General features: G+C 42.1%; 2 protein-coding genes across 2 annotated transcripts in view; both read left to right on the forward strand.

Moving 5' to 3' along the window:
• Positions 1 to 17284, forward strand: part of LOC310789110 (cytosolic phospholipase A2 zeta-like) — a gene marked incomplete at both ends in the record, with an annotated part of 30226 nt that extends 12942 nt beyond the window's left edge. The window contains 7 exons of the mRNA XM_083650703.1: positions 636 to 753; positions 1587 to 1724; positions 1850 to 1951; positions 14481 to 14681; positions 14851 to 15023; positions 15254 to 15440; positions 17085 to 17284. Of these exons, the coding sequence (XP_083506829.1) occupies positions 636 to 753; positions 1587 to 1724; positions 1850 to 1951; positions 14481 to 14681; positions 14851 to 15023; positions 15254 to 15440; positions 17085 to 17284 (1119 nt within the window). The remainder of the gene's footprint in view (positions 1 to 635; positions 754 to 1586; positions 1725 to 1849; positions 1952 to 14480; positions 14682 to 14850; positions 15024 to 15253; positions 15441 to 17084) is intronic.
• Positions 17285 to 26796: 9512 nt separating this feature from the next.
• The window catches only part of kcnk18 (potassium channel, subfamily K, member 18), a gene marked incomplete at both ends in the record, with an annotated part of 16700 nt that continues 15996 nt past the window's right edge, over positions 26797 to 27500 (forward strand). The window contains one exon of the mRNA XM_083650704.1: positions 26797 to 27010. Coding sequence (XP_083506830.1) covers positions 26797 to 27010 — 214 coding nt within the window. The remainder of the gene's footprint in view (positions 27011 to 27500) is intronic.

Raw genomic sequence — 27500 nt, forward strand, 5'->3', positions numbered from 1 at the left:
ATATCACTTTAGTGTAGATGCATAATCACGATAGTAAGAGATATACAACACAGACTAAAGTGTCATTTTTTCACACAGCTAGCAGCTAACTATTACAGTATGTTCACGACTGTCAATATTACCAAGATTTTCCAAGTTGACAGGATGTCCCCAACATAATTCAATCACTAACATAAAACATGCCAAGACAACATGTTGCAACCTCACACATCTTATTTTGGCAAGTTCATATTCATTGATTGTGGTGTTTGATTTTCTCTTTTGTCCCTGAAAACATTTGTATAATTGATTTGCAGACTAAATGTTTTGTTTTGCTTGTTAATCAGTCCCTCCATGATTTTGCAGTTGTTTTTTGTGTGATTGTTGCCATAAAAAATGCTGAAAAATTGCAATGCAATTTGCATTTTATCTGATTGTTTGGTGGTCAAATTGTGGGAACTGGCAAAAATTGCAGGTTGAGGAACCTGTTTTGCCTTTTTTGAGGTTTAATCGCGGGAGATTGGTTGAATTTGCATTAATTATTGTCATCGCAAAATCACAATTTCCTGGAGGGACTCGTTGATGGGGAAATATCATGGAGTGTAACAATTATTGATTATGAATTAATGAATCTCCTGTCCTTGTTGGCTTCATAGAAAACCACCAGTACCCTGTCTGACCAGCAGAGGGCAATAGCTGATGGCCAAAACCCTTTGCCCATATACACAGCTGTCAATATGAAGGATGACCTAACCGGCGTCCAGTCTGAAGCTGGTAAAGATCATCTCTAGACATTTTCTTCAATCTATTTTTAACTAACATCATAGCTGAAACAGGGCAGTTGAAATTCAATTTGATAAATGTCATGTTTTTTTCCCCATTGTCACCTGCCTAAATTATAATGGTCCTGGACATATTGGGGGTTATTCATACAACTCACTGGCAGGGTTGCACACTGTGGGCTCAGACCGTCATGGTAGAGTATTCATAAATGGGAATTCATCAAATACCGTATACTATGCAACTATTTCATAAAAAAAAACACTATATACACTTAAACACTATATACACAAATGATATACACTCAAAAAAAGTTTTCTCTCTCAATCATCACTTATGACCCATAGAATTGTGTGGCGCTGTGCAGAGAGACGCTGCCCCCCCTGTCTGTATTGTCATGTTTTCACAATGTTTTGCTGTGTTCTGTGGTGTGTGGTTGAGCGAGGTTGACAGTAAATGGGGAGAGCGAATGTCACAAAACCAGTGAAATGCAGGGATTAAACAATTTTGTCTGATAGTTTCACAGCGGTTATGTTATAAAAGCATAAATAAACAAACACCTCCAAACCATGGAGGTATATGCTCCAAACACCTCGCAAAACGCTCTAGGAACGAGTCGCATTTCCTGGTTTGCAATCTACTGCTCTGCTCTGAGCGATGTTATTGGCTGGACACTACACGTCCCCGCGTGGGGCTCTGAACATGTTTCCGCCCACAAACATCCCGTGATTGAGGCCCACAGGCATAGACAAACTATATAAACAAATTATGAATATGCATGTCATAACTAGCCCTTTTGTTCTCCCCTTGACTGATCTTGTTTTCAGAGTGGTGTGAGTTCACCCCCTATGAAGTCGGCATTTCCAAGTATGGGGCGTTTGTCCCAGCTGAGGCGTTTGGGAGTCAATTCTTCCTTGGTCATAGGGTCAAAAAACTCAAAGAAATCCGCCTCCCTTATTTGTTGGGTGAGAGAACATGACAGCTCCGTCATCAATAAACCTACTGTCATGTCAATATTAATATGTATGGTTCTACAATCAATTATGTACAATAATAGAATTAAATCTTTTTAATATTTCAATCTTATCAGGGATATGGAGCAGTGCCTTCTCTGTCACCATGACCCAACTATGGCAGTTTGCTACAGGTGCCAAGCCTTCCTGGACTCTTCCGGAATCTAATGTCGAGATAGGTACAGCAATCAGCACATTTGCCCTATGGTGCCCTGAGACACACAAATACATGTTTCTCCAGTTGATTTGCTGACTACTAATGTTGTTCTTGACACAGTATTAATTTTTTTCTTGTGCTGCATGATATCACATTATGTGTTGTAAGTTTTTATTATTATTATTATTATTATCATTATTATTGTGCTTGCTGACAAGCAAGGCACAATCTTGAAATCCCACATACTTATTATTATAGTTGCTATCCACTTTTTGTCCGACTAATAACTCCCCCAATTTTTGCACCACATAGACATGCCAGACCTCAAAATGACCGGCTTATTGAGGACATGTATGCTATGACTTTGTTAAGGGTTTGTGAAAGCGGTTTGGCCGCAATTCGCCATTAAGCGCCATTTTTTTCCCCATTGACTTGCATGGGGTTTGGAAAAATCTTGCAAAATCTTGCAGTAAATTAGGTGTAATTCAGAAACCATAAGAGCTAGAGCTACGAAACTTGATGGGGAGGTGCACTGAGCGGTCTTTTACTATCCCCGAAAAAATTGCACCAATTGACCATATGGTGGCGCTATAACAGCCCTCCTTACCTTTTGCTCGATAACTTTTGAACCGTAGGGTTTATCATCAAAATTATTTTTTCCCTGGATTCCTTGGGTCCTCCCGCATCTACTCAACTAGGCCACGCCCATTTGCGTCTGACTAGATTTTCCGCCATTTTGCATTTTGTCCAAAACAGATTTTTTCCGATTTCTCCTTGAAATTTTGTCCAATCTTCACCAAACCAACGCACACATCACGTGGGGACTGTCCTGCACAACACTGATTTGGAAGTTTTTGAAAAAAATGCACCGTTGCGATATAATCCACTTCCAACTTTCTGTGGGTGGGGCCTATTTCACAAAAATCATCCAATGCTAACCAAACTTGGTACAGGTGTGGAGGGATGTACTCTGAGCCTATATCAGAAGTATTTTGTCATTTAGCCTTTAGGGGGCGCTATAGCAGCATTCAGTGCCTGTCCCTTCTAAATTGTTTTATTTTGAAGGGCGGCAGGAAGTGCGGATTCATTCTCATTATGGCCAGCCTTCCTTCTTGTATGACACTTGACACTTCTGAGTTGATTTCAGAAGAGATAGTGTCATTTGGCGTGTAGGGGGCGCTATTGTTTGCCTATGGGGCGCGCTACAGCAACGTATCTCCGCAACCGTAACTCGTAGAGACTCAATGATGGCGGCGTTGGAATCGGGGTGAAAAAGTACGCTAGTGGTGGGCAGAATCACGATTGCACCTTCCGTTTCCGAGATAAAAGCAATAATTATTGTGCTTGCTGACAAGCAAGGCACAATCTTGAAATCCCACATACTTATTATTATTGTGCTTGCTGACAGGCAAGGCACAATCTTGAAATCCCACATACTTATTATTATTGTGCTTGCTGACAAGCAAGGCACAATCTTGAAATCCCACATACTTATTATTATTGTGCTTGCTGACAAGCAAGGCACAATCTTGAAATCCCACATACTTATTATTATTATTATTGTGCTTGCTGACAGGCAAGGCACAATCTTGAAATCCCACATACTTATTATTATTATTATTGTGCTTGCTGACAAGCAAGGCACAATCTTGAAATCCCACATACTTATTATTATTATTATTATTATAGTTGCTATCCACTTTTTGTCCGACTAACAACGCCCCCAATTTTTGCGCCACATAGACATGCCAGATCTCAAAATGACCGGCTTATTGAGGACATGTATGCTATGACTTTGTTAAGGGTTTGTGAAAGCGGTTTGGCCGCAATTCGCCATTAAGCGCCATTTTTTCCCCCATTGACTTGCATGGGGTTTGGAAAAATCTTGCAAAATCTTGCAGTAAATTAGGTGTAATTCAGAAACCATAGGAGCTAGAGCTACGAAACTTGATGGGGAGGTGCACTGAGGGGTCTTTTACTATCCCCGAAAAGATTGCACCAATTGACCATATGGTGGCGCTATAACAGCCCTCCTTACCTTTTGCTCGATAACTTTTGAACCGTAGGGTTTATCATCAAAATTCTTTTTTCCCTGGATTCCTTGGGTCCTCCCGCATCTACTCAACTAGGCCACGCCCATTTGCGTCTGACTAGATTTTCCGCCATTTTGCATTTTGTCCAAAACCGTTTTTTTGCCATTTCTCCTTGAAATTTTGTCCAATCTTCACCAAACCAACGCACACATCATGTGGGGACTGTCCTGCACAACACTGATTTGGAAGTTTTTGAAAAAAACGCACCGTTGCCATATAATGGACTTCCAACTTTCTGTGGGTGGGGCCTATTTCACAAAGATCGTCCGATGCTAACCAAACTTGGTACAGGTGTGGAGGGATGTACTCTGAGCCTATATCAGAAGTATTTTGTCATTTAGCCTTTAGGGGGCGCTATAGCAGCATTCAGTGCCTGTCCCTTCTAAATGGTTTTATTTTGAAGGGCGGCAGGAAGTGCAGATTCATTCTCATTATGGCCAGCCTTCCTTCTTGTATGACACTTGACACTTTGGCTGAAAGCAAGGCACAAATTACAAAGTCCCCCATTATTATTGTGCTTGCTGACAAGCAAGGCACAATCTTGAAATCCCACATACTTATTATTATTATTATTATTATAGTTGCTATCCACTTTTTGTCCGACTAACAACGCCCCCAATTTTTGCGCCACATAGACATGCCAGATCTCAAAATGACCGGCTTATTGAGGACATGTATGCTATGACTTTGTTAAGGGTTTGTGAAAGCGGTTTGGCCGCAATTCGCCATTAAGCGCCATTTTTTCCCCCATTGACTTGCATGGGGTTTGGAAAAATCTTGCAAAATCTTGCAGTAAATTAGGTGTAATTCAGAAACCATAGGAGCTAGAGCTACGAAACTTGATGGGGAGGTGCACTGAGGGGTCTTTTACTATCCCCGAAAAGATTGCACCAATTGACCATATGGTGGCGCTATAACAGCCCTCCTTACCTTTTGCTCGATAACTTTTGAACCGTAGGGTTTATCATCAAAATTCTTTTTTCCCTGGATTCCTTGGGTCCTCCCGCATCTACTCAACTAGGCCACGCCCATTTGCGTCTGACTAGATTTTCCGCCATTTTGCATTTTGTCCAAAACCGTTTTTTTGCCATTTCTCCTTGAAATTTTGTCCAATCTTCACCAAACCAACGCACACATCATGTGGGGACTGTCCTGCACAACACTGATTTGGAAGTTTTTGAAAAAAACGCACCGTTGCCATATAATGGACTTCCAACTTTCTGTGGGTGGGGCCTATTTCACAAAGATCGTCCGATGCTAACCAAACTTGGTACAGGTGTGGAGGGATGTACTCTGAGCCTATATCAGAAGTATTTTGTCATTTAGCCTTTAGGGGGCGCTATAGCAGCATTCAGTGCCTGTCCCTTCTAAATGGTTTTATTTTGAAGGGCGGCAGGAAGTGCAGATTCATTCTCATTATGGCCAGCCTTCCTTCTTGTATGACACTTGACACTTTGGCTGAAAGCAAGGCACAAATTACAAAGTCCCCCATTATTATTGTGCTTGCTGACAAGCAAGGCACAATCTTGAAATCCCACATACTTATTATTATTATTATTATTATAGTTGCTATCCACTTTTTGTCCGACTAACAACGCCCCCAATTTTTGCGCCACATAGACATGCCAGATCTCAAAATGACCGGCTTATTGAGGACATGTATGCTATGACTTTGTTAAGGGTTTGTGAAAGCGGTTTGGCCGCAATTCGCCATTAAGCGCCATTTTTTCCCCCATTGACTTGCATGGGGTTTGGAAAAATCTTGCAAAATCTTGCAGTAAATTAGGTGTAATTCAGAAACCATAGGAGCTAGAGCTACGAAACTTGATGGGGAGGTGCACTGAGGGGTCTTTTACTATCCCCGAAAAGATTGCACCAATTGACCATATGGTGGCGCTATAACAGCCCTCCTTACCTTTTGCTCGATAACTTTTGAACCGTAGGGTTTATCATCAAAATTCTTTTTTCCCTGGATTCCTTGGGTCCTCCCGCATCTACTCAACTAGGCCACGCCCATTTGCGTCTGACTAGATTTTCCGCCATTTTGCATTTTGTCCAAAACCGTTTTTTTGCCATTTCTCCTTGAAATTTTGTCCAATCTTCACCAAACCAACGCACACATCATGTGGGGACTGTCCTGCACAACACTGATTTGGAAGTTTTTGAAAAAAACGCACCGTTGCCATATAATGGACTTCCAACTTTCTGTGGGTGGGGCCTATTTCACAAAGATCGTCCGATGCTAACCAAACTTGGTACAGGTGTGGAGGGATGTACTCTGAGCCTATATCAGAAGTATTTTGTCATTTAGCCTTTAGGGGGCGCTATAGCAGCATTCAGTGCCTGTCCCTTCTAAATGGTTTTATTTTGAAGGGCGGCAGGAAGTGCAGATTCATTCTCATTATGGCCAGCCTTCCTTCTTGTATGACACTTGACACTTTGGCTGAAAGCAAGGCACAAATTACAAAGTCCCCCATTATTATTGTGCTTGCTGACAAGCAAGGCACAATCTTGAAATCCCACATACTTATTATTATTATTATTATTATAGTTGCTATCCACTTTTTGTCCGACTAACAACGCCCCCAATTTTTGCGCCACATAGACATGCCAGATCTCAAAATGACCGGCTTATTGAGGACATGTATGCTATGACTTTGTTAAGGGTTTGTGAAAGCGGTTTGGCCGCAATTCGCCATTAAGCGCCATTTTTTCCCCCATTGACTTGCATGGGGTTTGGAAAAATCTTGCAAAATCTTGCAGTAAATTAGGTGTAATTCAGAAACCATAGGAGCTAGAGCTACGAAACTTGATGGGGAGGTGCACTGAGGGGTCTTTTACTATCCCCGAAAAGATTGCACCAATTGACCATATGGTGGCGCTATAACAGCCCTCCTTACCTTTTGCTCGATAACTTTTGAACCGTAGGGTTTATCATCAAAATTCTTTTTTCCCTGGATTCCTTGGGTCCTCCCGCATCTACTCAACTAGGCCACGCCCATTTGCGTCTGACTAGATTTTCCGCCATTTTGCATTTTGTCCAAAACCGTTTTTTTGCCATTTCTCCTTGAAATTTTGTCCAATCTTCACCAAACCAACGCACACATCATGTGGGGACTGTCCTGCACAACACTGATTTGGAAGTTTTTGAAAAAAACGCACCGTTGCCATATAATGGACTTCCAACTTTCTGTGGGTGGGGCCTATTTCACAAAGATCGTCCGATGCTAACCAAACTTGGTACAGGTGTGGAGGGATGTACTCTGAGCCTATATCAGAAGTATTTTGTCATTTAGCCTTTAGGGGGCGCTATAGCAGCATTCAGTGCCTGTCCCTTCTAAATGGTTTTATTTTGAAGGGCGGCAGGAAGTGCAGATTCATTCTCATTATGGCCAGCCTTCCTTCTTGTATGACACTTGACACTTTGGCTGAAAGCAAGGCACAAATTACAAAGTCCCCCATTATTATTGTGCTTGCTGACAAGCAAGGCACAATCTTGAAATCCCACATACTTATTATTATTATTATTATTATAGTTGCTATCCACTTTTTGTCCGACTAACAACGCCCCCAATTTTTGCGCCACATAGACATGCCAGATCTCAAAATGACCGGCTTATTGAGGACATGTATGCTATGACTTTGTTAAGGGTTTGTGAAAGCGGTTTGGCCGCAATTCGCCATTAAGCGCCATTTTTTCCCCCATTGACTTGCATGGGGTTTGGAAAAATCTTGCAAAATCTTGCAGTAAATTAGGTGTAATTCAGAAACCATAGGAGCTAGAGCTACGAAACTTGATGGGGAGGTGCACTGAGGGGTCTTTTACTATCCCCGAAAAGATTGCACCAATTGACCATATGGTGGCGCTATAACAGCCCTCCTTACCTTTTGCTCGATAACTTTTGAACCGTAGGGTTTATCATCAAAATTCTTTTTTCCCTGGATTCCTTGGGTCCTCCCGCATCTACTCAACTAGGCCACGCCCATTTGCGTCTGACTAGATTTTCCGCCATTTTGCATTTTGTCCAAAACCGTTTTTTTGCCATTTCTCCTTGAAATTTTGTCCAATCTTCACCAAACCAACGCACACATCATGTGGGGACTGTCCTGCACAACACTGATTTGGAAGTTTTTGAAAAAAACGCACCGTTGCCATATAATGGACTTCCAACTTTCTGTGGGTGGGGCCTATTTCACAAAGATCGTCCGATGCTAACCAAACTTGGTACAGGTGTGGAGGGATGTACTCTGAGCCTATATCAGAAGTATTTTGTCATTTAGCCTTTAGGGGGCGCTATAGCAGCATTCAGTGCCTGTCCCTTCTAAATGGTTTTATTTTGAAGGGCGGCAGGAAGTGCAGATTCATTCTCATTATGGCCAGCCTTCCTTCTTGTATGACACTTGACACTTTGGCTGAAAGCAAGGCACAAATTACAAAGTCCCCCATTATTATTGTGCTTGCTGACAAGCAAGGCACAATCTTGAAATCCCACATACTTATTATTATTATTATTATTATAGTTGCTATCCACTTTTTGTCCGACTAACAACGCCCCCAATTTTTGCGCCACATAGACATGCCAGATCTCAAAATGACCGGCTTATTGAGGACATGTATGCTATGACTTTGTTAAGGGTTTGTGAAAGCGGTTTGGCCGCAATTCGCCATTAAGCGCCATTTTTTCCCCCATTGACTTGCATGGGGTTTGGAAAAATCTTGCAAAATCTTGCAGTAAATTAGGTGTAATTCAGAAACCATAGGAGCTAGAGCTACGAAACTTGATGGGGAGGTGCACTGAGGGGTCTTTTACTATCCCCGAAAAGATTGCACCAATTGACCATATGGTGGCGCTATAACAGCCCTCCTTACCTTTTGCTCGATAACTTTTGAACCGTAGGGTTTATCATCAAAATTCTTTTTTCCCTGGATTCCTTGGGTCCTCCCGCATCTACTCAACTAGGCCACGCCCATTTGCGTCTGACTAGATTTTCCGCCATTTTGCATTTTGTCCAAAACCGTTTTTTTGCCATTTCTCCTTGAAATTTTGTCCAATCTTCACCAAACCAACGCACACATCATGTGGGGACTGTCCTGCACAACACTGATTTGGAAGTTTTTGAAAAAAACGCACCGTTGCCATATAATGGACTTCCAACTTTCTGTGGGTGGGGCCTATTTCACAAAGATCGTCCGATGCTAACCAAACTTGGTACAGGTGTGGAGGGATGTACTCTGAGCCTATATCAGAAGTATTTTGTCATTTAGCCTTTAGGGGGCGCTATAGCAGCATTCAGTGCCTGTCCCTTCTAAATGGTTTTATTTTGAAGGGCGGCAGGAAGTGCAGATTCATTCTCATTATGGCCAGCCTTCCTTCTTGTATGACACTTGACACTTTGGCTGAAAGCAAGGCACAAATTACAAAGTCCCCCATTATTATTGTGCTTGCTGACAAGCAAGGCACAATCTTGAAATCCCACATACTTATTATTATTATTATTATTATAGTTGCTATCCACTTTTTGTCCGACTAACAACGCCCCCAATTTTTGCGCCACATAGACATGCCAGATCTCAAAATGACCGGCTTATTGAGGACATGTATGCTATGACTTTGTTAAGGGTTTGTGAAAGCGGTTTGGCCGCAATTCGCCATTAAGCGCCATTTTTTCCCCCATTGACTTGCATGGGGTTTGGAAAAATCTTGCAAAATCTTGCAGTAAATTAGGTGTAATTCAGAAACCATAGGAGCTAGAGCTACGAAACTTGATGGGGAGGTGCACTGAGGGGTCTTTTACTATCCCCGAAAAGATTGCACCAATTGACCATATGGTGGCGCTATAACAGCCCTCCTTACCTTTTGCTCGATAACTTTTGAACCGTAGGGTTTATCATCAAAATTCTTTTTTCCCTGGATTCCTTGGGTCCTCCCGCATCTACTCAACTAGGCCACGCCCATTTGCGTCTGACTAGATTTTCCGCCATTTTGCATTTTGTCCAAAACCGTTTTTTTGCCATTTCTCCTTGAAATTTTGTCCAATCTTCACCAAACCAACGCACACATCATGTGGGGACTGTCCTGCACAACACTGATTTGGAAGTTTTTGAAAAAAACGCACCGTTGCCATATAATGGACTTCCAACTTTCTGTGGGTGGGGCCTATTTCACAAAGATCGTCCGATGCTAACCAAACTTGGTACAGGTGTGGAGGGATGTACTCTGAGCCTATATCAGAAGTATTTTGTCATTTAGCCTTTAGGGGGCGCTATAGCAGCATTCAGTGCCTGTCCCTTCTAAATGGTTTTATTTTGAAGGGCGGCAGGAAGTGCAGATTCATTCTCATTATGGCCAGCCTTCCTTCTTGTATGACACTTGACACTTTGGCTGAAAGCAAGGCACAAATTACAAAGTCCCCCATTATTATTGTGCTTGCTGACAAGCAAGGCACAATCTTGAAATCCCACATACTTATTATTATTATTATTATTATAGTTGCTATCCACTTTTTGTCCGACTAACAACGCCCCCAATTTTTGCGCCACATAGACATGCCAGATCTCAAAATGACCGGCTTATTGAGGACATGTATGCTATGACTTTGTTAAGGGTTTGTGAAAGCGGTTTGGCCGCAATTCGCCATTAAGCGCCATTTTTTCCCCCATTGACTTGCATGGGGTTTGGAAAAATCTTGCAAAATCTTGCAGTAAATTAGGTGTAATTCAGAAACCATAGGAGCTAGAGCTACGAAACTTGATGGGGAGGTGCACTGAGGGGTCTTTTACTATCCCCGAAAAGATTGCACCAATTGACCATATGGTGGCGCTATAACAGCCCTCCTTACCTTTTGCTCGATAACTTTTGAACCGTAGGGTTTATCATCAAAATTCTTTTTTCCCTGGATTCCTTGGGTCCTCCCGCATCTACTCAACTAGGCCACGCCCATTTGCGTCTGACTAGATTTTCCGCCATTTTGCATTTTGTCCAAAACCGTTTTTTTGCCATTTCTCCTTGAAATTTTGTCCAATCTTCACCAAACCAACGCACACATCATGTGGGGACTGTCCTGCACAACACTGATTTGGAAGTTTTTGAAAAAAACGCACCGTTGCCATATAATGGACTTCCAACTTTCTGTGGGTGGGGCCTATTTCACAAAGATCGTCCGATGCTAACCAAACTTGGTACAGGTGTGGAGGGATGTACTCTGAGCCTATATCAGAAGTATTTTGTCATTTAGCCTTTAGGGGGCGCTATAGCAGCATTCAGTGCCTGTCCCTTCTAAATGGTTTTATTTTGAAGGGCGGCAGGAAGTGCAGATTCATTCTCATTATGGCCAGCCTTCCTTCTTGTATGACACTTGACACTTTGGCTGAAAGCAAGGCACAAATTACAAAGTCCCCCATTATTATTGTGCTTGCTGACAAGCAAGGCACAATCTTGAAATCCCACATACTTATTATTATTATTATTATTATAGTTGCTATCCACTTTTTGTCCGACTAACAACGCCCCCAATTTTTGCGCCACATAGACATGCCAGATCTCAAAATGACCGGCTTATTGAGGACATGTATGCTATGACTTTGTTAAGGGTTTGTGAAAGCGGTTTGGCCGCAATTCGCCATTAAGCGCCATTTTTTTCCCCATTGACTTGCATGGGGTTTGGAAAAATCTTGCAAAATCTTGCAGTAAATTAGCTGTAATTCAGAAACCATAACAGCTAGAGCTACGAACCTTGGTAGGCAGGTGCACTGAGGGGTCTTTTACTATCCCCGAAAAAATTGCACCAATTGACCATATGGTGGCGCTATAACAGCCCTCCTTACCTTTTGGTCCATAACTTTTGAACCGTAGGGTTTATCATCAAAATTATTTTTTCCCTGGATTCCTTGGGTCCTCCCGCATCTACTCAACTAGGCCACGCCCATTTGCGTCTGACTAGATTTTCCGCCATTTTGCATTTTGTTCAAAACAGTTTTTTTGCGATTTCTCCTTGAAAGTTTGTCCAATCTTCACCAAACCAACGCACACATCATGTGGGGACTGTCCTGCACAACACTGATTTGGAAGTTTTAAAAAAAAACGCACCGTTGCGATATAATCCACTTCCAACTTTCTGTGGGTGGGGCCTATTTCACAAAGATCGTCCGATGCTAACCAAACTTGGTACAGGTGTGGAGGGATGTACTCTGAGCCTATATCAGAAGTATTTTGTCATTTAGCCTTTAGGGGGCGCTATAGCAGCATTCAGTGCCTGTCCCTTCTAAATGGTTTTATTTTGAAGGGCGGCAGGAAGTGCAGATTCATTCTCATTATGGCCAGCCTTCCTTCTTGCTTGTCACTTGTCGCACGCACGCTATTATACAGACAACAGACACACCTATGCTTGTATCTCAGTGGGTATATCACTCATGGTCTCCCTCTCATTTGCATACTGTATGTTTTCAGCAGCTCCAACTCTTCTCTGTTAAAAACCAAATGCTAAAAGTGTACTGGAAACAGGAATCCGGTGAGATTTGACCAGATTAATAGAGCTAAAGAGCAGCTCTGAGCAGCAGCGTTGCATGTTGGGTAGAGCAGTGTTGCATCTTGGGTAGAGACAATGATATACACTTGTCGCCAACCATGGGAGGCCTGTCTGTTCTGTGACCTGCTGTGTTAATGTAGCATGGTAACATGTCCAGAAAACAATGAATGAACAAAATGAACTGAACCCATGGGTAAGTGTCACCACTTTGTGGTTGTTCATTTTATACAGCCAGCTGGGTTTGAAAACATAATGGAAGAGATAGCCTAGTGTGAATAGCCTAGTGTGAACGGAGGCTGTTAGCCACAACAACTGTGCCTTATAGGCTAACCTCAGCCAGCCAAAACAAACACCTTGTCCCCCTGGCGTTAGGACACACTGTTCATCAATGTTTGGGACTAGTTGCAACAAGCTAATTGAGCTAATGCTAGCGTTAGGCCAGCGTTTCTCAACTGGTGGGTAGCGTCGCGGGGCCGTTTTGATTGGGTCGCGGACTTTTACAGTACAGTACTTTTTTTTTTTTTTTTTTTTTTTTTTTTATTCAGATTATTGAAACTGGATTAGCCTGACCAGTTTCACTTGTTTAACAAGCTGAAGCATATGCTCTGCCTGTAATTCAAGAGAAGTCTGCCTTTTCATTTCATATTTAATTTTAGTTCAATTCAGATGATTGAAACTGGATTAGCATGGCCCCAGTTTTATTAAAAGTTATGACCAGTTTAACTAAAAAGCATATAGCCTGCCTGTGATTCAAGAAAAGTCTGCCTTTTATTTCATATTTCATACAGTTCAAATAAGACTTTCTGACCATGACCAGTTTGACTTGTTTAAATTTAAAAACATATAGGCCTGTAATTCAAGTCTGCCTTATTTCAATTGGTTTTTAGCCGTAGTTGCACTTCTGTTGCACTTTTTTGTTCATTTGACAGTGCATGAAGGCATTGTGTATTAAATAAATGCGCTATTTTTTGTGCAATAAATTTGAGTGGTTTAAAAAATAATCTGAAATTTGGGTCGCGACTTCATGACAAGGAAAATAGTGGGTCCTGAGGCTACACCAGTTGAGAACCACTGCGTTAGGCGTTAGTTAGCATGCTACCCAAGCAGCTTCTCTGGCTGACTGGACACATGACAACCGATCAGCAACTCTGTAACAAAACTAAAAGGGTAACATTACTTTGGTGACCAGGGACTATTATCAGTACATTTGACTTCTTACACTAACATAATGGAAGATAGCCTACATTAGTTACTGGCTGATTAGATGCAGCCATTGATAGCTTTTCACTTGTGTGTTTGCAGCTCTGGTAAGCCTGCTAGTTTTGTAAACAGTTGTTGTCGCAACCATAAACATGAATGACACTACAAGGAATACTACTTCTCTGGAGGTTATCATGTCCTATTTTCCTTGAGACAGTTGGAGACATTTACAATACATGGTAATTATTGATGCTGTAGTTTGCAGGTAATGTAGTTTTAGATTGCAGAGATTGGGCTAGCCTTTTGTGTCTCTCTAGTAGGCTACAACCAGTCTGACTTCCCCACCTACCAAGTACTTCTACTCCAAAGTCCTTTTACTCACATAGGCACCCCCATAACTACTTAGTCCCCCTAGGTCCATGGGCAGGGATTTTGGAAGCCAGGCGGTGCATGGCGAGGACAGCAAGCACAATTACATTTTCGTTAGGAAATGTAGACCATCTAGTTATTATTATTATTTGGGCATTTTCGCCTTTATTAGACAGGACATTAGGCAGACAGGAAAGGGGGGGAGAGAGAGGGGATGACATGCGGCAAAGGACCGCGGGTCAGATTCGAACCCGCGTCGGGTCAGATTCGAACCCGCGTCGGCCGCGCGAAGAACAAAGCCTCCGTGGTCCACGTGCCACCAGGTGAGCCACCTCAGGACACACTTTCTCACTTTCTCAACAGAGTCTGAACCGTCAAGTCCTGCGTCAACAAGTCCCGCGTCAACTCTGGACACGTTCCTGGTGAATCCGGTGACAGGCATGGCCAAGAGGCTGACTGATTTCTTCAAGGATCGTCCGGTCGTTGCCCAGATGTACAACTTCATGCGTGGCCTCTTCCTGCACTGGAACTACATCGAAAACAAGAACTTTACTGCCTCCAAAGGTAGGCTCCCCCACCAGTCCTGTTATTGATGAGTATTGTGCAAATCTGGTTTTCTTGAACCACTTTTGTTTCTATCAATGTAGAGGTGGCACTTTTGATTGGTTTGAACTTCGCCATGAGCAGCTGATGAGTTCCACCTACATAATTTAATTCTCCATCTGCTCATTAGCCACACATCCAGACGCCTTTCCAAACAAACTGACCCCGGCTGACCCCACACTACACCTCGTGGATGCCGGTCACGCCATCAACATCGGCTGTGTGCCCGTCCTGCGGCCAGAGAGAGATGTGGACGTCATCATATCCCTTAGCTATTCATGGGACCCAGACCATATCTTCAATGTAAATACCACCCTGCGCTCATTAAGAGGAAAAACAGAACATTTAATTGTGTCTTGAGTTTCTTATAGAGCTTTTGATCAATTCTACTTTGTCATCCATTTGTCATTTATTTTTATTGATTTCTTTTCTAACTTCAAAAATCCTGATTTCACGTGAATTAAGACGGTTAAACATTTTCCAGTCTGTCAACTCTGTAAATGAGTGCATTCCTCTGCTGTTCAATCGAACAGGTGTTGAAGAAGACAGCTGCTTACTGTGCGGACCACGAGATCCCCTTCCCGACTATTGACTATGCCAGACTGGATAAGGAGCCTCGTCAGGAGCTGTACGTCTTTGAGGATAAGGAGAATCCCAGAGCCCCGATCGTGCTCCATCTCCCACTCGTCAATGTCACACACAAAGAGTTCAAAGCACCTGGTAAGTTCAACGTGAACATGCTGCCTCCATACCTGACTTGTTTTGCTCTCATCATGTACATGTCATGTACGGCTTCCTTCTGATGGCGCGGAAGTTAATTGAAAAGCTGTAGTTCCTCGAATGGCCGCTAGGCATCGGGGACAGTAGGCATTCCCCCCATGTTAAAATGCCCCACTTTGTAACAAGATTAAACATCTTTCCAGTGAGGGGCAAAACACGGTTTTGGTCTATATAGCTAATTTCACCTTTTCATAACAACTGTAGGGGGGTCATTTGTGATATAACTCGCCCGTTTGGAGTAAAATAGATGATAGAAAAGGGGGTGATTGACAGATCGCCTGTCCAGTGATCACGCAGCTTGCCGATCACGGACCAATAGCAGGCGGAGCCGCGGACTCAACCCATTCCCTCCCACTCTGCTGATGACAAATCGAAGAGGGTGAAGGCCAACGTTACGGGAGACCAAGATCAATGGGATAGCTCTGTCCATATTATTTAGGTCAGTGCTGCTGACTCAGCAGAGGGACCTGAGTTTGAGAGGTCAGAGAAGCTCTGGAGAAAGACTTTTGGGCAGCCTCCAAGAGGTCAGGCAAACAGTTCAGTGACTCAGAGCCTCACACAGGCTGCCTCCCTCAGTAAGAGTGGGGAAACACTGACCTCTCCTGGGAACATTTTTGCCCAGTACAACTACCGTTTTCAACTGTTGGCCACTGAGCAGCTCCCGTTGTGCTAATTTCTGCTGCCTTGCTCAAAGGCACCTCAACAGTAGTTTTTGAGGGAGGGGGAGAGCACCCGTCAGAGCGCCCTCCCCCCCACATTTTCCCTGTTCAACGCCACAATCCTCTGGCCACAAGCCTGCATTACTTGCAAGTGGGCCTAGCATTCGATTCCCTACAGAGCTTCCAAAGTTACTACATGATAACATCTTTGTGCATTGCTTTAGATACAAGCCGTTTCCAAATGGCAGAACAGCCAAAAATACCAGCTTTATGAAGCTTGTGATGTACTTTTTGTGTGTGCGTTAGGCTGTCTCAGAAAATTTGATTTAAATCTGTAGTAACTTTTGACTCCATACTGTAATTTTGTGGTGCTAGTAACTAACGTGTTAAATGTTAAGTCTATCCTTGTCTTGTGCCCATTGTTTGTTGCAGTTTGTCTTTTCTCCTTGCTACATTTAATATTTTTGCAATCTTTGTGTGATCAATGCTCCTGCAATTCGGGCACTGACTCCTTGGTTTCTTTGGAACTCTATTTTTGCCTTGTGTTGCATACATATAAAAGATGCAATTGGCCTCTTTAACTGTAAAGCTAGCACATATTGCTAATTGGCAATCAACGTAATATGATTTAAATGTGTAGCTGCCTTTATGATTGTGATTTGTGATTTGAGTGTGAATTGTTTTGGTCAGGAACAGTTGATCATGCTGGCATGTACATGACAGACTGATTGATTGATTGATTGATTGATTGATTGATTGATTGACTGACTGATTGATTGATTGATTGATTGATTGATTGATTGATTGATTGATTGATTGATTGATTGATTGATTGATGGATTGCCCAAATAAATATATTTGCTGATCCATTAAGAACTTTGTAGAGTGTAAATGTAACAAATTGTCTTGCCCTGCGACTAAACAGGCGTGCCTCGGGTGGGTGCGGCAGAGATCAAAGCCGGGGAAGTGGATGTGAGGAGCAGCGAGTCTCCATACAAGACCAACAACCTCACCTACACCAGAGAGGAGTATGAGGCCCTGGTGGATCTGACGTCCTACAATGTCAACAACAACAAGGAAGGCATCCTGGAGGCCATCCGCAGGGCCCTGGAGAGGAAGGCGTGAGACACACAGCATGTCTGCCGTTAAAGTCAAATAACAGGTGTTATAACAACTGTCAATGAGTAGTGTTAACGGTAATGTGCCATAATGGTAGCAAATGGCTAGAAAAGACAGCTGGTCCCCTTAACCCTTTAAAGTCCTCACTTAGAAACAAATGAATGGGGAGTTATTTCTTTGCATTTTATATTTACCTGGGGCAATTATTATTTTTTAACAGACCCCGTTTTTATACTGTAGGCCTCTATACCAAATGGCTGAGATATCACTTCATGGTAAAAGTATCTGCAATGTATGTGTGTGTAGTACAGTAATAATGTAACAATATTACATGTACTGTTATAATCCTATATGTTAGTATACCAACATATGTCAATTTGTTACCATGGAATTCGTAGTATTACCAGTACTAGTATTATTTCCTTTTTTATTACAGTATATTCTCTAGTTAGTATAAAAAGTGAATGAGAAATAAACCATTTAACAAAGCAAGAGAACCACCGAACATCGATTTCTGTCTTCAGTATGTTGATATGCTTCCAAATGTAAAGAATGATTATTATTTTATTTTTACATTATTATTATTATTATTATTATTATTTAGAAACTTAAATCTCATTTCAATCAGGAGAGACTAGAGACCAAATAATGAATAAAGTGATATTTATTACAATAAAGTGAATGATGCATTACAGAAAGAATGATGAGAATAAAGTATTGTTATTAGTCTTTGGCGGTTAGACACCGCAGGGAGATCTTGAGAGAGCTGCATCAGCCCAGATCAGCATCCAGTTATATCCCCCTGTGGAGTCTAGATACTGGTGGTGCTGGTGATCTCCTTCTGAGACTCATCATGATGAGACTCTTCCGACTGAAGAATCGGATAGGTCTGCGATGACCGGGAGGAGAAGGGGAGGAGGAGGGTGCGAGACTGACAGCAGCGGTGTTTGAGAGGCTGAATGAGACAGAAGAAAGCATATTTAAGGAAACTGCCTCCAAGCAATTGGCTTACGACGGGGGTGAGAAGCAATGTGATAGGCTTACACTGTAAATGTGTGGGGTGAGAGGTGATGAGAGCAGTGATGTGACACTATGCTATTGGTTAACAGAGACTGGGCGGCAACCAGCTGATTGTTCATTGAAACCCGGAAATTGACAGCTTATTATGATCTTGTGAGTAGATTGAAGAGTGGAGATATAAAGTGAATTAAGGAAGTGTAAATGGATATTATAGTCTTCCTGGCTTGAACTTACATTAAGAACTACATTTCCCACAAATCACACTAGTCTAGTGCAACACTGTCATCAAAGCATCTTTATGATTCAGATCTAGTCTAACCCTGTTGGGGGTAACTTATTACAAAACTAACATATTACATGTAATATATTACTTTTAGCAGTAATGTATTACCAATAGGATTTTAGTAATATTATACCAGTTACTTTGTCAAGTAACACAAGTTACAAATTTAGTAACTTTTTTTTAAATCAAAGCACATATTTTAATAAAGATACAATCATTTCCTAATCAAATTGTGTATTTTTATGCAAATAACCACTATAGATGGCAATAACAAAGGAAAAGAATAACATTTAGAATTGTGGATTGTTTACACTGACTTCAAGACGGTTGAAATTATTTTCCGGGATGGGTCCGGGGCGGTGATGTCATTCTGCTACTGCTCTCATTTTGGTGAAAGTGATGCAAAAGTAGTGTAATAAGTAACGAGTTACCCTACACAGACAGTAATATTGTAAAGTAACGTATTACTTTCAAATGAAAGTAACTCGTAATATGTAGTATATTACATTTTGAAAGTAACTTGCCCAACACTGAGTCTAACTGATTAGGAGCCTGGCATCAGTCCCAGACAGACCAAACACATGCCTTGAGTGGTAAAAGAGAGGGACAGAGAGAGAGAGAGAGAGAGAGAGAGAGAGAGGATATTATCACTGGGAAATATCCTCTCCAGAGAAGGCATTGCCTTAAGACTTCGAATTAGATTGTGTTAATGGCTTTAGGTTATGACAGAAAGCATAATATACTATCAACACCCTTTTTATCCAGATGGGATTGAATTACATCTGCAGATCTGCTCATAATTGGATTAAACTGTTCCTTACTTTCTTTAAGCACTGTGCTTCTGAAAGCTTACAGAATCTTACTGCCTTATTTTATATGCACACAATCATCAGATGATGATGAAAATGTGTCATTCTTGTACTATTTTAATGTTTAACGATTGTGTTTATACGGGCAGAAAATAGCGTTTCGCTCAAACCTGGTACATTACATCTCTTCTTGTTCTACAAGGTTAATGTTCTTTTGTACATTGTCCCTGTTCAAAAATAAATTCAATTCAGTCTTAAAACAATTGAGTCATTTTGACATTTGCTGAGACTGGCATATACTACTATTATACTACTATACTATAATATATATATATTAAATGCATTGCAATTGCTGAAACATAAAAAAAAATCCTGGTATGATGAAGGGGCACTGTTTTCATGCTATGACCCTACTAGTGCCTACCTACAATTTGCATCATGCACCATATCAAGGCACAATGAGAGGGAACAAAGAAAGAACTCATGCAAAATGTGAGTAACTGAGATGTGAAGATTGAAACTAAAATCTCACCTGGTTTCGTAATAGAAACCTTTCCCCCCCTCAAATATCAGTGCACTGAAAATGCCTGGATTTATTTTTTTCCGTTTTGATGATTGAGCTGACTACAGTAGTGTTACCGCAGTAACATACGGAAGGAATATTAAATATTTGTGTAAACAAGACTAGGCAAGCCTAGGTAAGCCGGACCAGGACTGCTGCCGCTGCTGCTAAACACTCACACGTATGATTCAACAATCGGGAGTCAGTTTAAGAGAGGCGTTTCGACCTGTAATACCGTGCAACATGGCTGTTCATGGTTAGTCAGGCAGATCTCAGCAGTTGAATTGGCTCCCTGTTGAAAATAGAGTTCAACAGTTAAGTCAAGTCAAGTCAAGTTTATTTGTATAGCACATTTCATACACAGAGAGGCATGGTCCATAAAATACTACACGACCATGATTGTCCAAACTACTTTACCAAGTATTTTCAATTTGTACGGGATGCTCATGGCCGGAACACGAGCGCTAGTGTAACAGATTTGAAACTACCTAACCTAAAAAGCAAGGTGGGGAGAATTTCACTCCTCTACACGGGGGGATCAGAGTGGTTTTAAAAACCTCCTGAAGAAATTCTTGGAGAGTAGTTGGCGAGAGACTTTTGTTTAATTGTTTAATCCGAAATTTTGTGCTTGCACTTTCAAATACTATCCCTTGGATTATGTTGTATTTTGATATCCATAATACAATAAAATCAAATAAAATCAGCACTTGGGTTTGTGTGTTAGTGTGCTGTGTTAGTGTGTGGTCTAAATGAAACCAGTTCTGATACCCGTTGGAGGGGAGCACACAATCACTGGCTATTTAGTCAGGCCTCACTCACAGAGTTGGCGTGCAGCCTCTCCTCTCTCCCCAGAGGGTTTTCATAGTCCACTTCCAGGGCTCAGGTGTGCTCCATCAGTAGCTAACAAATTGAGCTCTCCGTGGTGCTGAACCTGTGTTCACGAATTAGCCACCATTTTCGCCCATTTAGTCGTCCCTAATACACCCTTTTCATGGGGGCCATTTTGTGTCGAAAAGGCAGGGTAAACACGGGTGCAAGCAAAACACTAATGAGGGTTTCCAACTTCCATGATTGGAAGTTGACACAGGCCATAACACCCCCTCCCGTAACAGTCGTATCCACGGTAAACACGACCTCACTTGAAGGGCCCATGAGTGACAGAAGAGACATGAGTCACATGACTTAAGATGGATCAAATTGATGGATGGATGGATGGATGGATGAAATACTATTTTCGATGTATCTTGAATGCACATTCTATGGTAATATTTTCATGTCATGGTGTCTTTGGGTCATTTATAAACTAAATTAGTTCAGTTTTTTTCCTATACATTTTTTTTTGTACCGCTATTTTATTGAAGTCAACGGCGAGTTTCCCCCCTAAAAGGGGGTGGGACCATATTGCCGTTCTGATGTATACTTCATTCATCCCACCCAGATCTTTGTACAGGTCCTGTTTTCCACCTTTAATGAACCTCAAGCATAAACACAGTCAAGAGTGATTTACCAGGCTTAAGCAAAGTTCATCTCAAAGCAAGTCGTGGTAACACTAACAACAGCCGACTTTAAAAGCTTTGTCTAAGACAAATTGGTGTCCCAGGCCAGGGATGACGCCATTGTGTTTGTGCTCCGCCATTTTTGGCATGGTAGGCTATAGATGTTAAATTAGGAATCAGAAGATGGCCAGAACATTGTGACTGGTTGGTCTGTGTTTATGTTCATGAGATAAAGCTATAAAAATGTTTATGTCAATGACACTGAGCAGACATACAGAGTGGTCAAAGTGGCACATTTCATAGACACCATGACGACTTCCACTGAGCAGCAGTGGAAGAGTTTCCCCCTCAGATTAAGAAATAAAATAGGCAATATTCATGGCGGTCATTAGTAGTAGAGCATCAATCCCCTTTTCAAACATGTGAAAATGAAATGCTGTTAGTTATTATAGGCATAGTTTGCATAGCAAGTTAGTTGGTTACTTGTGTACTTGTATGTAAAGTTAGCATTTTAATGTTAGCCAGAGCTGTTATGGCAGTCACATGTTAAACTGTAGCAAAACACTGAATTCCATTTGACATCTCCAGGTCAAGATGCAGTTCTTTAAAATAATTAGCATTGTGGATAGTCTTTTTATGTGAATAACATTTTGGGTGAAGCAAGATTTAGCTATTTCAAGAAAAGTGGCAGCAGTGTAGAAGCTAGTGTAGAAGTGAGTGACTAAGCTAATAACCATAAAAGCACAAATAATTGACCAAAATCTCAAAATAAAAATATACAGTATTCACCCTAATGAGAAAAGGAGCAACATATTGAAGGTTAAAACTGAATAATGACATCACAACAGTCTAATCCTAATGTTAATTTAAAATAAGATATTCCTCTAAATCTGGCTTCAAATGGCCAACATTTTAGAAATAGCTAAATGGACCAATTGATATAGCTTAAATCAATCAATCATGAGTGGATTCAGCACACTTTATCTGAGCAGATTGATTGAATCATTGCAGATCTATTCAGACCTTAGGTCGCCATGTCGCCCCCTCAGAACTTTGGCTTGCATGATGCCCCTGATTACTCCAATTAAATTGAGAATTGTGTTGCCAAATGACTGTCTTCAAATGGCCAACATTTTAGAAATAGCTAAATGGACCGGTTGATAGATCAATCAATCAATCATGAGTGGATTCAGCACACTTTAGCTGGGCAGATTTATTGAATCATTGCAGATCTATTCAGACCGTAGGTCGCCGCTGAATGTCGCCCCCCTTAAGAATTGAGAATTGTGTTTCCAAATGACTCCTCCCATGTGCACAGTCTCTTTCATTCAAAAGTATGAAGGAACATCTCTACGCAACAGTGGGAATTTCCGATTTCCACCACACAATAGGCTACATATGGACATTCTTAATCAGATTCACTTTTTCTTTGCCACAGTAGGTAATCAGATTACATGTGAGGGATTTGACTTATTGTAAATATGCAGTGTATAGCCGCAGTTACATCAATAATAGATCAAAGGTGCAGTCAGATATATTTTATATTTTTAAATTGATGTATGTTGGGGCGCGCGGGGGGGTGGGGTGGGGGGATGGGGTCTCAGGCCTGTTGTTGAGCCGGCTGTGCTCGGGGGAATATGGGGGGGGGGGGGGGGGGCTAGAGTACTGTTATTACCTGTATTATATTTTGTAGTGACAAAGTCACAAAGAAGAATTACATATGAACATCAACAGTGATGTGGAACTGGAAAATTGTGATTGAGAAATGTTTACCTGACTAGATGCAGTTGGGGCCATTGAGACAGTGATTGGCAACAGCATCCCAAGAAAGATATCTCAGCATGTTTAATAAATGTATTTCAGAGGCTCCAGTTGTTCCCTGACCCTGAACCACCATTGGCATTCATGGCCCACCCACTAAATATAGGAAGCCTGCATGCACCACCTGTTTCCCTCAGTGTCAGACAGATACAGACATTGTTTTTAAGAGATTAAACAAATTGAGTGTTTCAGTAAGTGGATGCTCTGAAATATAATCCGTTTTTACAAACTAAATTCAAAATATGAAAGGTGTTGGAAGAATCTTTTTAGTCATGAAGATAGTGCTGATTTGGGTTAGTCTGTGGTTCTCAAAGTGGGATCCAGGGACTATCGGGTGTCCTGGAGGGGATGCCAGGGGATCAAAAGCAAAATAAGGAATTGTGTAATTTAGCTATAATTTAATTCACTAAAAATTATGCCAAATTGCTGTAATCCAATTAGGCTACAGGTTTCACTCTCACATAGTATCTACCCATCTAGTCTAGATTAGTCTCGCTTGTCAGACTCTCTCCCTGCAGCAGGTGTAGATAGTTACTGTATAGCAGACATGGGACCAAGTCACTTCGGTCCAAGTCTCAAGTAAGTCCCAAGTCATTTGGTCCAAGTCTCAAGCAAGTCCCAAGTCATTTTGTTTTGGGCAAGTCAAGTCAAGTCAAGTCACAGGTTTTGTCAAGTCAAGTCAAGTCGAGTCCTTAGTTAAGTCAAGTCACTTTTTTTTCCCACAAGGAGAGAGCAGGGAAAGGGAGGAGGGGAGAGAATAGCAGAATGTTGGGGAGGAGAGAGCAGGGAAAGGGAGGTGTGGAGGGAGCAGGGGGGGTGTGGGAGAGGAGAGAGCAGGGAAAGGGAGGAGGTGGGGAAGGAGCAGGGGGGGTGTGGGAGAGGAGAGAGCAGGGAAAGGGAGGAGGTGTGGAGGGAGCAGGGGGTGTGTGGGAGAGGAGAGAGCAGGGAAAGGGAGGAGGTGTGGAGGGAGCAGGGTGTGTGTGGGAGAGGAGAGAGCAGGGAAAGGGAGGAGGTGTGGAGGGAGCAGGGGGTGTGTGGGAGAGGAGAGAGCAGGGAAAGGGAGGAGGTGTGGAGGGAGCAGGGTGTGTGTGGGAGAGGAGAGAGCAGGGAAAGGGAGGAGGTGTGGAGGGAGCAGGGGGTGTGTGGGAGAGGAGAGAGCAGGGAAAGGGAGGAGGTGGGGAAGGAGAGCGGGGGGGATGTAGGGGAGGAGAAAGCAGGGACTTTAGAAAACAAAGTGATTGAACAGAGAGGGCAATTAAAGCCAAAAGCACAATAACCCTATAATTGCCCATAAACGTATGGAAGATTTTGTCAAAATAAGTGATCATTTTGTCCTGGGCAAGAGACACAAACGTGTCTGTTGTTGACCTCATTGAGGTGTAATTCTGCATGCAACATGTGTTTTTTCTTTTTTACACACAAGTAGCAAGTAACTGTGTATATTTCCCATCTCTAGGCCCGGGTCTCTGCAGTCAGGGTTAAGGCTGAGGGATGCCACTAGGTTAGGATAGGGTAGGTTAGGCTGTAGATTAGCTAGATTGTTTGCCTTGCTCTCCTCTTGCCTTGTGTTTTCTTGTTCTCTTCTCTCTCTCATTCTCTCTCCTTGTTCAATTCTGTTTATTGAGTGCTATATTATACTTAGCAAGACAACACATGCTTGAATCAGGGCAATAATAATAAGCTTCAATGTGACACGAGGGCAAGACAGAACATTATTTTGTCAATGTTCATAATCAAGAATAAGACATATAACAATTTGTCATTCAGCTAAAGAAAGTGTGATTTCATCACTTTATTTATGGGGAAGTTAGACTCGTAAAGTTGTTGCTGTGGTCAACACAGAGCTGAAAGGTCACGTTGGGGCTGTTGTTCTCCCCGAGTCTGCAACATTCAGTTCTCTTTTCATTTCTCTGTTTGATGGTCAAACAGAGAAATGAAAAGAGAAAAAGAGAACCGAATGTTGCAGACACCTTAGTACACCAAAGTTTGAAGTAGATCCGACCAACGGTTCTCGAGATACGGGAGGAACGCATTGACACACACACACACACACACACACACACACACACACGCACACACACACACACACACACACACCTCTCCCCCCTCCAACCCAGGGCTGACACATCAATTTGCATAATGTCCCAAGATGTGTCATTGTGGTTGACAAGGAAGTGGTAGATAAAGTAATATTTATTTTTACCAAATTTTTACCACAAATTGTAAATATTTCAATGTTGGCCAAAATAAAAAATAAAAATTGCTATATGAATTAACACCCTAAGTCTAAAGCACATTTTTAGACGGGGCCGTATATATACATCTCACAACTTGAACAAGTTGTAAGGTTGACTGGGAACGTTGGCGACCGTGTTGCACACGGCTTGCACTCGCCATGCACTGACTGACGCATACCGGACAGACAGAGAAACTTGGACAATAAATGTTACCTTATGATTTCATTATTTAAACAGACAAACACAAACAAGTCATCCAAGTCATCACCTCTCAAGTCAAGTCAAGTCTCGAGTCTTTAACTTCCAAGTCCAAGTAAGTCTCAAGTCATTTATGTTTTTGTCAAGTCAAGTCACAAGTCATCAAAACAGGGACTCGAGTCGACTCGAGTCCAAGTCACCAAATCTCTGCTGTATAGCCTAGTTCAGTAGCCTAAATCAATCTCGATCGGCTAAAAGATAAATAAATAAATAAATAAATAAATAAATAAATAAATACATAAATACATAAATACATAAATAAATACATAAATAAATACATAAATAAATACATAAATAAATAAAATAAATAATCAAAATCTGTCTTATAAGATCCCTGCATGGGACTAGTGTTGGGGCTTTATGGCATTAAAACGTCTGGTAACCCCTGACTAGCTAGTTAAACACCATTGAGCTAATTTGGAGACTATCCTCATGGTTTCTTCATGGCAATCATAGGCATACCTAGAGCAGTGGTTCTCACATTTTTTTCACATGAAGGACCCCCAAACTGACAAAAATTAGACTGCGGACCCCCATTTGATAGGGGTTTGTCCCACGGCCCGCCATATGATAATACGATTGGTGCTTTTAGATGTTTTATTACAGAAAGTGTATAAAACCAATGACCAAAATAGTCATTGTGTTACTTATGAATGGAATTATAGTGAAAATAAATTACCCCCCTTTTGGCTGGGGACCCCCTGGAACACCCTCAAGGACCCCTGGGGGTCCCCGGACCCCCATTTGAGAACCACTGACCTAGAGGACTACATGGGGGTGGTGGGTGGAGTAATAGGTTAGAGTCAGTAGCAGTTTTCCCAGGAGTCCTCCCTCGTTAGTGTTTGTAATGGATGATGTGGTGCTGCTGCTGCAGCTGCTGGTGATGCGCTCAGCGCCTCGGCAGCGTCTGCGCACAGCAGCGCTGGAGCATTGAGCGGAGCTGTGACAGGGCGCAGCGCGGCGCGGCGCGGCTCTCCACACAGACAGGCAAAGCATCTGAAGTGGCCGGAGAGATAGAGGAGGAGGAAGAAGATGTCGGTCGCAGTGAAGGGAGGAAGGTCCATGCCGCACTGCAAATTGTGCGTGGCGCGTCTCTGGAAGCTCTTTCCTCACCTGTTCCTGTGTCTGTCTCTGGTTGGATATGCAGCCCTGGGCGCGGTGATTTTCTGTGAAATTGAGGGAAAGCCGGCGCCCACCAACCCGGACTACCTAAAATTCCTGAGAGGGATTGTCACAACCATCACCCGTAAGTGGCCGTGCGGACACCCCTGAAAATGTAGTCTAGATTTGCAGTAGCCTATTCGTTAAGAAGAGGGAGTCAAAATCAATCATGATACCAAAACTTCAAGAACCCACATATTAACTACTTTTTTTTAGTGGGGCCCTGTCAACGACTGACTGACTGACTGACTAACCACATATTATGAGTCCATGTGTAGCAGCTGTTAGTTAGGTCACCAAAGGCACAGAGCAAGTGGAACTTTACTTTTGCTCCCCTGCTGCGACTTTTCTTTAATTTTCGATTGAGCTTCCAAATAAATTCCCTTCGACTTTTGCAAAGTCAAATTTAGACTCAAAGGTATTACAGTATGTGCCTTAATTGCCAGTGCCACACTCAATTTAACACCCAATAATTTAGAGTTGTTTATCTAAAGTTGTGTGTGTGTGTGTGTGTGTGTGTGTGTGTGTGTGTGTGTGTGTGTGTGTGTGTGTGTGTGTGTGTTATACACTCACAC

The sequence above is a fragment of the Poromitra crassiceps genome (genome assembly GCF_964638095.1).
Source record: "Poromitra crassiceps genome assembly, chromosome: 14".
NCBI classification, from domain to species: domain Eukaryota; kingdom Metazoa; phylum Chordata; class Actinopteri; order Beryciformes; family Melamphaidae; genus Poromitra; species Poromitra crassiceps.